Source organism: Centruroides sculpturatus, unplaced genomic scaffold, assembly GCF_000671375.1.
Source record: "Centruroides sculpturatus isolate CEXI.00-Female unplaced genomic scaffold, Cexi_2.0 scaffold1233, whole genome shotgun sequence".
Taxonomy (NCBI): Eukaryota; Metazoa; Arthropoda; class Arachnida; order Scorpiones; family Buthidae; genus Centruroides; species Centruroides sculpturatus.
This window is the reverse complement of record NW_019385603.1, coordinates 181,109-195,334: the sequence shown is the minus strand read 5'-3', so window position 1 is coordinate 195,334 and position 14,226 is coordinate 181,109. Positions and strand designations below refer to the sequence as shown.

Here is a 14,226-nt window from a genome sequence, read left to right as displayed (position 1 = left end):
ACAGGATTGGTCGAATCTGGACCAATAGTGGATGAGCAGCTGAACTACTTACATGCTACAGAGAGTTTAGGCGGGTAAGTTGAGTTTACTATCGTCTGTACAGTATATAAATTAGGTACTGTAAGTCTAATACAGTACTGTAATTTTATACATTTCTTGTGAAAAAAACATTTCTTATTCAACGGCTATAAAAATTATTTTTATTAACGATGTTTCCAAAGTTCAACGAATTTTTCACAGAAAAATAACTTATCAGAAATCGCACCTGCCGTTTGGTGCGCTGCTCCGCGACGAAAACAAGCTTAAGCAACGGTGATGTCGAACGGTGCACACTCGGTAAGTAATCCTACAATTTTTTGTTTATAGCATAGTTTATACAGATTATTCCCAAAATAATAAAAGTGTTTTGGAAATGTTGAGTCAAATTAGTCTAGAATCGATTAGTTTTATGGAAGAAAACCTTTCAAACAGCCATAGTCCGTAAACTTCACATGTGCCGGGCTGCGATTGGCTCATGTATTTAAGGATTCCTACAACGTAAAATTCGTATAACGTGGAACGTATCTACGCTTTATAGGGGAGTCTACTGTACACCCTGTATACACACACACACTTACACACACTCTCCAACCAAGAATTAGCCTAGCAGATAGAAGTAGGTGGAAATTCCAACACAAATATTTTTGGTTTAAGATTTCTTCAAGTTGTATGCAGAAATTTCTGAACGTTTAACCTGAAGCAAGTCTTAGAATGTGCTTGACTTATTCTGTTTCTGTGTAAGTGGTTCTTTTTCATTTGAAGTGCATTTTCATGGTACTAAACATAGATTCAAATTATTACAATTTGGAATTACCTAAGAAAACAGCAGAAAATGAGCAGAAATTTTACTATTAAAATTAAACACTCACATTGTTTTTGCTCTTTCCCACGTATCGCCCCAGACATAAATACCGTGACGTCTCACTAACACCGCACAGGTGTCCGGATATTCTTCCATAGCTTGTGCCATTGAATCCTTAAAAATAATTTGAAGTATTAAGATAAGATATTATTAATAAGATATTATCATGAATATATTATAATTGTTATTGAAATATTATCATGAATATAAATTTAAAATAATAATTATTTCTTTTAAGTTTCTCATAAATTTATACTTCTACAATAAGTTATTGTAATGGCAAAAAAGAAAATTTGTTATGATAAACCTGGAAAATAATCACTCAAAAATTGGTCCTATGATAGTTGAAATAAATCACTGGGTATGGTGCTGGTTTTAGAAAGCACTTTGAATAATAATTCATACAAAGTACCTCTTAAGATCAAGATTAATAGAGAATTATACTGTGACTGTTTATTACTCTATCCATCTCATGAGATTATAGTTATGCTGGATACTTTGCAAAGTTACTTCTCACTGTGATAAAGCTTCATCACATGTGATTGGGTCAACTTGCATGCACCTCCAATAGATGAGGAATAAAAGTGAAATGAATTATGTAGAATATAAACATCACCTGAAAAAGTCTGAAGCTAGTTTGCCAGACTTTTTTTCGATTTGATCATTTCAAGTGAAAATATCACTACAAAAGTCCACCAGTAAATGGAAAAAAGCTTACGAGATTTAGAACACAATTCCTTGAGATCTGAGCGTTTCAAGATTGGAAACAGCAATGCATAACAATAACTAAAGCAAAAAAGATAGCAGACTGAACACCCAAAAGGATTATACAACCAATTGCTTTATGTATAACAGCTCTTTACATTTCTGTAAATAAAATTTTATCACTCTCTGTACATTAGATAATAAATTGTGATTTAATAGTTAACTTCAAACTTATAAAGTTCAAAATTTCCTGAACTTCACATGCAATGGATAATTTTAATGTTTTCATTAGACAGACAATCTTCAGAGATCCTGTCGAAAGCAGATGTTTATCAAATAGTCATTATATATTGAATTCCCTGAATATTTTCTGATTTTGGAGGAAGGATGATTATTTTTCTTATATAGAAACAAAATTTATGATGTAATACTCAAAGGGTGTATTATTTAAAGATTTAGTCAGAAAAGTTCCAGGATGAAGCTCATAAAAAATAGAAAATTGCCAAGTAATGATCCTAGCTCCTGTCAAAGTAGTCCTCTCAGCTATCTATACAAAATTGCCAATGTTTCTGGAGGTCTTGGAAGCAAGCAGAGAAAGCTTCAAGTGTGATGCTTCTTAGCTCATTTGTCACAATCCATTGGATATCTGCGATATTTTGACAAAATGTCCCTTTCAGTCAGTTGCTTTATCAATTGTGAAAACAAGAAAAAAAATCACACTTTTCTAACAAAGGGTTGTAACTGAAAGGGACGTTTTGTCAAGATATTGCAGATATCCAATGGACTGTGATAAATGAGCTAAGGTTTAAAGGATCACACTTAAAGGTTTCTCTGCTTGCTTCCAAGACTTCCAGAAACATTGGCAATTGTGTATAGATAGCTGAAGGAACTATTTGACAGAAGCCAGGATCATTACTTGGTAATTGCAATTTTCTATTTTTTACAAGTTTTGTCCTGGAACTTTTCTGACAAAGGGTGCATAATTTTAGAAATAATAATAATAAATTTTATGTAGAGATAACTAAATGAATCAAATTAGAAAAATGAAAAAGCCAACAATGTTGCTAACTACTATAAATGTGCATGCACTTTCAAGATGATGATTCTAATAATAATAATAAAGACATTATAACAGCTTTCCATATTTACATATTGTAATTTTTTCCATTTAATTCATTACTGAAATTGTATTAATTTGCACAGTATTTTGATAAAAGTGTCTTAACATTAAAAAAGTTTTTAATCTAAGAAGAAATTTATTTTTTACTTCTGCATGTGTTGATTTTAGTGTTCAAAATATCATTAATGAGATTTTGACCATTTATGGGGTTATATCAATGAAAAAGTAGCATTGTGTTTGTGTGAGATCAGGCAGACCTCTACTGATCATTATAGCATGGTGAGCTGCTAAATTGACGGTTGCTATATAGAAAATCTATTTTATTTACAATTTTTATTTCTGTTAAACTTAAAAAATTTGTGTTTCTTCCAAGTAATAAAGTTAATAGTAAAAGATACTGTAAAAGTGAGATACATTAAAAGTACCAATTAATTAACACCTGTAATCTAGTTAAAATTTATTTTAAGAACAAACATTTTCAACTGTCTTTAACAGCCATCTTCAGATTATGAAATGTTATATAGAACAAAATTCAAATAAAATAGAACTTGTTAAATTCATGCTGTTTGCATGCATCAAATAATATTGAAGGAAAAATAAAATACAAAATGATATAGCAGGGATTAGATAAAGTATATATAAGGTTTAAAAATCAAAACATAAAACAAAAATAAAAATAACTAAAATTATAAATAAGATTATAAATGTTCATAAATAGCCTTCCATGCATGCAATACTGAAGATGTGTCATGAAAATTAACAACAAAACTCTTAGTCTCTTTGTAAATTTTAAGGTTTTCAAGGTACTTGACCCAAGTAGGAACATATATGCTATGTAAGAGATGCATTATTAAAAGCCACTCAGACATCATTGTCATAAGCAAAGGTCATAAGGGTCTTTGTGAACAAACCCTTTCAAATGGTGTAGTGATGTTCCTTTAGTCTAATATTCAGTGATCTGCAGGTAGCTCCAATTTACTTCTAGTGCTAATTTATCTTGTTATCAAAAATAGGAATCATGTAAATGTCAGGTAGCATAGATCATTCACATGTCTTGTTATCCTTCCTCATCAAGGAAAACTGTTGGACTTTTTAAGTGCAATATTAATATTGGCTAGCTGGGATATTTCTCTGTAGATACCATAGAGAACCCTTCCTATTAAAGGTAACAGTCTTGTATGGCAGATTATTGTTCTCTATAAAATTGACTGGAATAAGATACTGCCACACAAAGCACTTGATGAGATTTGTTGAGTAGCCTAGGGCAGTGGCAATCTCTTAATATGTTGGAACTCTTTGTTCCTGGAATGCATGTCAGAACAATGAGTATATGCTCTTTTTATTAGTGCTCTGAACACTGCTATCTTGTAAGAAAATGGATCATGTGACATTGGTGGAATGAATAAGGAATGGTATGTGTTTTTCCTCTAGACATCAGTAGTGATAGCTCCATTATGTACATTGATAAGGATATCCAGGAAATGTACTTGGAATGTGTCCTGTTTGTTCAGTGGAGTGGTAAACTATATGAATTATTGTTGATGGTTGTAAGGAATTCCTGTAGCAAGGGTTTGTGGTTTCAAATAATTAAAATGTTCTCAACATATCTGGTATACAGTATGATGCTAGCTTGAAATGTAGAGAGGACTGTCTGTTCTAGTTGTCATACTACATCTCATATAGGGTACCCAAAATTGGACTACCTGATCTGGTAGTAAGATGACTAGAACAGATGATCATGATCTCTTGTTCAGTAAAATACCAAAGAACATTACATAAAACAGAAACCATTAAATAGTAATTAAATTTAAATTAAATTCAATAAAACTTTAAATAATGATTACCTTTAAATCTTTTTCAAATGGTGTATTTTCAATAATTGGTACAATCAAAAGGTCATCATACCTGTAATTTGTACCTGTAGTACCCTTTTTGATTCCCTGAAATTTAGACATTTAAAATGAAAATAATTTCAAATTCATATAACATATTTCTATTTTTTATAAATTCTATATATATATATACAGTGGGTAATCAGTTAATGAACAAATTGGACAATGAACACCTCACAAAACAAACACAAAAAGAAGTGACGTAAAACGTAAAATAATGAATACTGATTGGTCTTCCCTTGTCTTCAGACAATTTGAAACTTTTTGGAGCACAAGACGTCAACATCAATGCTCAACCCAGTATATACTGATCAGATAGTATTCCTCCAAACTTTGAAACTCTCCCTTGTAATTCCTTTTATTTTTCTGACAGAAACAATTTTTTTATAGTATTTGCGAGACTGTCAGGCGGGCACTCATTAAGTTTTGCATCAGTTTTTATTTTTGAAAGGTGAGAGTATAGTAGGAAAGGTAGAGAGTGGGCATATGTCTTATGTCTGTTGTTGCTGGGCAGTATGGCTTGAACAGGTCTACAGTAGGCCACAGTTCAATCTTATCTAAGAAAGATACTGTATTATCAAGAAGACTCAAGCAGATTAAGGAATAACAAAAATCACATCTGAGAAATATAGAATGTTGAAGAGCTCATATTGGAACCTGAAACTGATCTGACGACAGAAACACCAAGAACTCTTGAATGAAAAACACCAAGAAACTCAATGAGATATGTTTTTGTGAGATCAGCCGGGGGTACACGTCTGTGTACCACTTAATCGGCAACCAATCGTTAGATCAGTTCTTGTTTGTCTACAACAGTGTTTCTCAACCTGTAACGAATCGTCGCCCCCTTCAATAAAACCGTTACATAGTATCGACCCCTTCACTTCAAAATTCCGATGCCGAGGGCCAAGGCTAACACCAAATTTGTACTACATTGAATAGACTAAGGACTAGTATAATGTTATTTGTTTAATTATTGTACAATATAATGAATAAAATATCTAATTATTCTTAATATAATGTTTTACTATATCACCCAGAAAATTGTTTTTCACCACCCAAAATATAAATTGTTACAAATCGCCCCCTCAACATGGAAAAACACCCACATGGGGGCAATATCGTCCCCGTTGAGAAAATATGGTTTACAAGGATGGCTTTACGACTAAAAATATCGAGTGTGGAGGAACTTAAGTTGCTAGTAAAAGGTGGGGACTATGATTTCACAATCAATTCTCCTGTCAGGATTCCTGACACCAGTTAATTGTATTTTAATATGGATTAACACGTTTAAACTCAGAATTTCAAGTATGAGGAATGCAAGTACTTGAGTAAGCAGAGGTATGGATATTAGTCATCAAAGAGACAATATTTAACGTAACAAAACAAAAATATTTAATGGAACAAAAATAATATTATTACAACAAAAATGGATTACAAATTATATATATATATATATATATATATTTATTTGGATCTATCTTGAGAGAAAATTCAACCATCTAATTTAATCTAACACAGGAGAGAGTTTACATCAATCTACATATTAATATACTACCTTCCCAGTTCTTTCAGACTCTTGTATTGGAACATTCAGTATCAGAAATATGCTTAGTAATCATCATTTCTATGGATGTGCTATTTCAACATGCTCAACATTTATGTGGCGGTCTTCTTCTCTTAACTATCGTACGGCGAATTCGTAGAACTGCCTAATGTTGCCTTCTCTTCGTATGGAGAACTGCATTAAATCGTATGGCTATCTTTCTCTATGGACTGCCTGACTAGTATGGCAAACTGCCCTACATCATATTGAAAACTTCCTCGAATGGCGGGAAAATTCTCTCTTTTATCCAAGTCAACAGCCTACAGCCGGCCAAGTCTCGTGTGCAGCCATTTCTCATCCAACTTACTAGTCATCAGAGAAAGGAAATGAACTTCCTATCAAAATCGAAAGTTTTTAACATCTGTTGATTCAAAAATTTGTTAAAATTACAAAAATTGAATTTCTATTTGAATTTGAATCATTCTCTCTCTTTTCCTAATTTCTTTAAAAATGACTCACCCCTTAAATCTGGATTCTCACATTTTCTTCTGAAAAAGAGAATTAATGTCAATATCTGCTATTATATATTTTTTTACAGAAGTGGGATGATGTCAGAACAACGGTCTTAGAATGGCATCCAAACCAAGTTGAGGTTAATAGGCTTGGGTTCTCTACAATTACAATGCTATTAATTACTTCTGAAAAATCTTGAAGAAGAGAGAAAAGCAATCGACATTAGACAGATTCTCTAACCCCACAAATGGAAAAAACATGACTAATAAAATTGCAAGACTGTGTATATATGTATTTTTATTATTACATATAAATGAACATAGTAAGAAAGTATATATTTTTTATTTTTAGGGGTCTCCATAACGAATTAACCTAATTCCCATAAAAACCTATGGTAAATGATAATTGATTAACAAACAATTCGGATAGCGAACAAAGTCTTGGAATGTATTATGTTTGTTAACCGATCACCCACTGTATATGCTGCTTATTTTTATCAATTATCTAATGTCAAATCAAAATGTCCTAAAACATATAAATTAAATATCATGATAATTGTAAGTTAATGTTTTATAACTTTTTGATTTAATTAGACAGTTACTAATAGTCAACTGACAAAACAAATAACAACAGTTATAAACCATGTCATTGCAATAAAAACATTAGCAACACAGTCAGAAATCAAATTAAATGAAATCATCCATCATGTTTACTCTTAATATACCAAACACTTGTTTTGTAATCTAGCATTCAACACTATATGATACATTGAAATGTTAATTATCTGAAAAATCAATTAACTGAAATCAACTTCAGAGAATACTAATGCCAGAAATTACAAAGTTGTTACTTAATAATGATTGTTGACAATCTTCCGTAGATCCACTATTAAAAAAAGTTATCATCAATACTAGTTTTACTTTGTGTTGAAGAAAATAAAACCTATTAAAATTTGTCATTGTGCCTTCATACAACAATGCATTACAAACAGCATTGATATGGCTAGAAATGCAATCCAAAGCAGATTTTAAGTTGTATATTTTATTTAATAATAATTTTACTGTTATGTATTTTTTACATTGTATTCAAAGTGTCATCAATACATTGAAAATTGCAATAAAAGATTGCCTAATTTATTAAAAACAAACCCCAATTTTTTCGTTATTTCTTAACGTTCACATGCATTAAATTACTATGCATTTGGAATTATTGTTAAATATTTTTCAATAAACAGAAATTTCTATTTTTTAAACTAATTTTAAAGTTTCATGTTACATATTTTTTATTTTCAAATGATAACACACAATTAAATCAAAGAGAAATATTCTTTTAAATGTCTCAGTACATGTTTTTAATAGTAAAAAACAAACATTTCTATGCAACTGAATCTAGCATAAATCAGTTTAAATTTTTAGTGATTTTTTTCCCCAATTATTTATAACTATACTAATAATCAAATATATTCCATAAAAAGCTTATACCAATTTCACTTTTGGTAATTCCATAAATTAAATTATAGATAATTAGCAGATTTAAAAAACAATTTACTTTAATCATTTCTTGATGCGTTATCTGAAATTCCTTTCCTGGATAAAGAAGTGTAGCTAAAACTGCATTTTTGGAATGGGAATGTATAACTGCACCAGCTCCTGTCATAATCAGTAAAATTACATATAAATATAATTTTTTAAATATTAATTAATATCAAATATTAGATAATGATTATTAACTATTACAAACATTTTCATTATCAAAGTTAATAAATATATAACGTTCCCTGGGCATAATTAGAAGGGTAGCCTATTCTTCTTCATTTTACTTTCCTTTTTTTTTTGCCCAGGGAATGTTCGATGCACCTCATTTTTCCCAAAAATTAACAAAGTTAGTAGCTTCTTTGATGCCAACTGAAGTAAAATCAGGTGTTGCCATGATGACTGTAAGAGGATTATTAACTGTTAGAAATAACAAATTAAATATATAATATAATTAAACTAAAACTTTTCACACACTTCCAACACAGAAAGTTTATCATCACAAATGTTTTTGGCCTCTTTCTTGGGCCTGCCTTGGGTTACAATTGTTATTTTTTGAATGCTGGTTGAGAATTTTAATTTTGGAATGCATTAAAATTCTTGGCCAGTGTTCAAAAAGCAATTGTAACCCGAGGCAGGCCCGAGACCAAAAACGTTTGTGATGATAAACTTTCTGTGCTGGAAGTGTGTGAAGATGTAGTTTTAGTAAGTTACTTGTTCTAGCTCCTGAAGTTACATAGCACAACTAAAATTTTGTATATTAAAAAAAAGAGCAATTCTGATAAAGAAACTTTACTACAACATTCCTTTATTCTGAATATTTGTAATAAACTAAATCATAAATTCACAAATAGCCTTTATCATCTTTTCATAAGTAATGGTATTCAAATCAACTATTTTTGAGGGCTGTTAAGCATAAAATAAAATAAATATTGCTTACACTTGCTTAACATATTAATAAAAAATATTTATTGCTAGCTGCAGAGAAAATGAAGTAAATAAAATTAATTTTCAGCTGAAGTATTCAGCTTCAAATATTACCATTTCTAGTTCTGTAGCATTTCTGTATTAAATGCTTAATTTCAGGTAGCCAACTGTTTAAATTTCTTACAAAGAAATGTTTTCATCATGTTTTAGGACAGCTTCAGCTTCTTAATGAATATATGATCACTGTTCAAACTGAAGTCAAACATTTATATTGTTTTTGATGAATCAAACAATATTTCAAATGATTGAAATATTGTTTGATCTGTCAAATGAAAATGAAAATACTCTTGCAAAGATCTCAAAATATGAGAGAAACTAAGATGAGATGTAAACTGGGAAGTAGGCAGAACTGTAGTTACAGAGGGGCTATGAGGTGACTAAGCTCCAGTTTATCTCATGTGTGATAATGCATGAAGTGCCCCCTAGGCTTCTCCCCTTGACTGAAGATTCAAAATTGCTTCGACAATGACACTGCACAGCAACTAGGACTTTTTTTGTTTAATGTCGGTGTTGTTGTTGTGAGGTCACACAAGCAGCTGTGTGCACAGGTGACAATCAGGTTTGGGATGGAGAGTCACATGGAGAAGGTCAGAGAGATGGCACACCAGAAGTGAACCACTCAGATGCCAGGTTAACAACTAATAACAGTTTAATTTCACAGAAAACATGATTCACCTTTGTAAAATGTTAAATTAATTGATCTGTATTGTAAGTGGTTGAGAGAGAGAGAGTTCACATGAGATTCGTATGGAGAAAAATACTTGTAGTTTGGAAGATCCATTTGTAGATGTGATGCAGTAGAGAATTTGGTCTGTCCCTTAGAAAGGTTAACTAAACAAGAAAGTTGGTACATTAGAAGAGTTCTGGATAATGTTCCAGCTCAGTCGATTGTATATCCATTTCAGAGGCACGTAGTTAATGGTATCAGTCGTATTGGTGACTTGTTGCATTGGGGAGGAATGGGCAATGACTTCCTCATTGGGATGTCAGTTCCGATATTAAAATGGTAGCGCATGATCAGGAGGTCAAAGGATCATGGGAAAGCATCACTTTCACCATCGAGAACATGCAAACTGAGAAGTTCTCAGGTAGTAGATGAAAACAGTTATTCAAATAGGTATGACAAAATCGTGTATTTTTCGTTGAATTCTAGGTTCTCATATAAAGTATACACTATATATATTGCATGTAAACTTTCATTATGTAAATTTAGGGTACTATTACTTTTGTAAATTTTTTCATCCCAATGCAGTCTGGAACACATGAAATAAATGGTGGTCCCTTTTGGGCAGACTTTGTCTTTAATTTTATTAATAACAATCTCCATTGAATGAAAAAATTTACAAAAGAAAAATTGGAATGTATTGTTACCAGGGGGAAGTTTCCAAAATCTGCATTTTCCAGCACTTGTTCCAGTAGATAAAAGCAGAAACACTCCATAGGATGGATGGAAAGCAAGATGTCTGTATATCACCAGTTCCTTTTTAGAAATTTTTTATAATTTTAATTGGATATATTTGTGTTTTTTAAAGGACTTTTNTTTATTAATAACAATCTCCATTGAATGAAAAAATTTACAAAAGAAAAATTGGAATGTATTGTTACCAGGGGGAAGTTTCCAAAATCTGCATTTTCCAGCACTTGTTCCAGTAGATAAAAGCAGAAACACTCCATAGGATGGATGGAAAGCAAGATGTCTGTATATCACCAGTTCCTTTTTAGAAATTTTTTATAATTTTAATTGGATATATTTGTGTTTTTTAAAGGACTTTTTTAAAATTCTGGCGGCATGTAGCCTATAAAGAAAGGTCTGTTGCTGTGAATGTGTAGTCTGAAACACAAGAAATAAATGGTGGTCCCTTTTTGGCAGACTTTGTCTTTAATTTTATTGGTACTATTACTTATTTTTACATTTAAACTGTAGCTAACAGACCTAATGATAGCTGAAATAGTGAAAAATACCAGTCACAGTTTTTTCAGCTTGCCCCTCTAGCACCCAATAATTTATTCCTGGTTACAGTACTGCAAAAAGGAAAAAAATGAACAGATGAAGTTGAACAGATAAAAAGAGAATTATTATAGTTAACATATTTTAACTTTTAAACTAAAGTCTTAGTTTATAAATAAAATCTTGCTGTGAATTGTTAAGAAAAGTTTTGTATTAAAAATATTAAAGTGATAAATTTATAAATTGTTTGAATTGGTGAAAGTTATGTAACTGTTCTGTTCATACAATGAATTTTCAAAATCAGTATCACCTGAATGACACAAGATGTGCAAATGCCATTAAAACCATTAACAGCCAGAATTTTGCTTGTATAATTTTGAATTCTGAATGTACTTTGAGGAATGTATACCAATATTCCACTTTGTTATTTTAACGTCTCAAACTTTCTTATAAACATTTTCAAACTTACACAGTTTGCAAACTATTTTATAAAAGTATGTTAATTAATGGAGGCATAGATTTAAATACAAATATTTATAAATTTTAAAAATCAAAATAACATCAAAAATATGATTCCAGTCTAAAAGCTTTTAAATTTATTTTAAGTTGATAAATAACACACAATTATATTTACCTCTCATTGTGTAAGCATTCATAAAGAGTGGAGTACATTCACTTTTTTTAAGTTTCTTATGCGAAGCGGGTCCAGATATAAATCTTTCTTCAAGATCTTGAATAAATAAGTCTTCAGGTTGAATTCTCTCCTTCTGAACTCCAGAAGGAGCAATGTAAATTTCATTTCTAAGAAAACAGAAAACAAATAAATTTTAAAATGTAGAAAGCTTAAAAAGGTTTTAATGTATTAGATTATCCCCAATAAAATAATTTTAAAAATATCTGTTTTATTTATTTCCATAAAAAATGAAATACATATAATAAACTTATGCTAAAATATGTATATATATTTAGGAAGCTCCTCTAACAAATCCAATTCAAGTTATTTTTTCTAAGTAAAAGCTTTTTATAAAAACTCAAAACGCTTTTAAGTTTTATCAAGGAGGTAATAGAACTTTATAAATTCTCAATTGACTGTGGGCATAGGAACCCATTATTATAACAAATTAAAACACTAAAATCATATGTTACTGTAGCAAAATGTAGACTATACCATGAATATTTAAGAAATATTACAGATGGGGACAAGTCTAAATAATTTGGGCTTTAGATAGGAAAGAGCTTAAAAGAAAAGCTGGCTATTTTAATGCATATATATAAAATTGAAGCTATATATATACACAGAGTGCATAGGAAAGTCCCTTTAACTGGAACATTCTTGCGAACGGAGAGAGCTACAGCTATGCAAGTGAGGTAATGGTATAGTAAAGCAATTACGCCTGACCTAATGCAAACGACACCAGCGCCCCTAGTGGTGAAATTTGGAAGATAGACAGTGCAAAATGAAAACAGATAGAGCAAACTTTCCAATTAGAAACTTTTAGAGCAGGGGTGTCCAACCTTTTCGTTTCTCTGGGCAGCATTGGAAGAAGTCAAGGAGTTTTGGGCCAAAGTTTATATAATATATACTTGTCGCCCAATATACAAGTATATTTAAGGACTAACATGTCTAGATTATAATAATAAGTATTAAAACTTTATCATGAAAAAAGATATTTTAGAAAATTACTCTTACAGACACTTTCAATTTTTACTTAGAAATAGATAAATTCATTTATTATAAATATAAAGAGACAAACGAAAATTTATTTGAAAAACACAAATATTTGTTTTATTTGGGTCTCTAATTAATAAAAAGCGACAAAACTATTTTAAAGTGCATTTTTATTCAACTAATATATTTATGAATAATATGTAGCCCAAAAAGTAGGCAAAGTGCCAAATGATATTTTTTACATCAAACTAAAAAAAGTAGCCACATTTGGTGCAATGTAGCCAAATCTTGCAATGCTGGAAGGAATAATAAATAAAGCTGGAGTTGTGACTCAAAGGATTATAGACCCAAATGCGAGAGAAAAAAAAGGAAAGAACAAAAGATAAAGAAGTGAGAAAGGTTGGAAAATTAAGAATCAATGTTACTGTGAAAGACCAAAATTAGAGAATGTCGATATTCTCCAGTGAATGTCCGAATAATACAAAATACACAAAATACGTCGGTGAAAGTCCGGATATTTGGTTATATTATTATACATTCAAACAATCGCCGGTGTATGTCGACAAGCACAGATAAGCTTTGGTGGAGGTGGAAACGACACCCGAGAAGCCGATGTCGACAGAGAGGCGACAGTCTGTCGCCAAATCCTTTGTGAGTGGCCGAAGGTAGGACAAGGTCTTTCGATCCCGTGAGGTGGGGATCGGTTTGTCAGGTCAGTTTGAGGATGAGACGGGTTGTTGGTAAGGCATCGGCGATATCCGAATAAAAGACACCATTAACAGATCAGTTCGTAATCACGTAATAACGTAATCACATAATCAGTTCGTAATTTGTAAAGAAAAGTTACTTTCTATAGATGAGATTTCTTCTCAAGAAATAACTGTATTGATGTAAATATGTATTTTATGCAATAAATTGTGCTTATTTCTTCATACCTATGGCTATTCCTTTCACATGTTTACACAAAATGGCATGCATCGCTTTTGGACATTTTTGGCTATATAGGCGACAATTTATCTTATCCATGTGAACCACATGTGAACCACTGAGAGAAGCAGCTGCAGCTAATTCGAAAAGTGGAGGGCAAGGCTATGCACGCTGTCATTGCAAAAAGAAGTGTTCCATGAATAAATGCAGTTGTAAAAGCAAGGGACTCTTGTGCAATTCAAAGTGCCATAACAGTTTAAATTGTTTCAATAAATAAGATTGTATAACGATAATCACATAATTTATGTGTAAGTTTATTATTGTATTATTTTCTTTAATGATTAAGAATGTTCTATTCATTTTAGGTTCAATAGTTTATTTAAATGTGCTGTTACTTAAGCTTTCTCCTATTTTGACATATTAAAATGTTGCATTTTTGTCTTAATGTAATAAAAATATTTTTATTCAACATTCACCATCAGTGCA

General features: G+C 31.1%; 1 protein-coding gene across 3 annotated transcripts in view; it reads right to left on the bottom strand.

Moving 5' to 3' along the window:
• LOC111640505 (methylthioribulose-1-phosphate dehydratase-like) overlaps positions 1-14,226 on the bottom strand; it is a 59,590-nt gene that overhangs the window by 19,692 nt on the left and 25,672 nt on the right. For all 3 annotated transcript variants that reach the window (XM_023386515.1, XM_023386513.1, XM_023386516.1), the window contains exons 4-7: positions 11,779-11,945; positions 8,226-8,326; positions 4,571-4,666; positions 909-1,015 (exon numbers count right to left, since the gene is read on the bottom strand). In XM_023386515.1, coding sequence (XP_023242283.1) covers positions 909-1,015; positions 4,571-4,666; positions 8,226-8,326; positions 11,779-11,945 — 471 coding nt within the window. The remainder of the gene's footprint in view (positions 1-908; positions 1,016-4,570; positions 4,667-8,225; positions 8,327-11,778; positions 11,946-14,226) is intronic.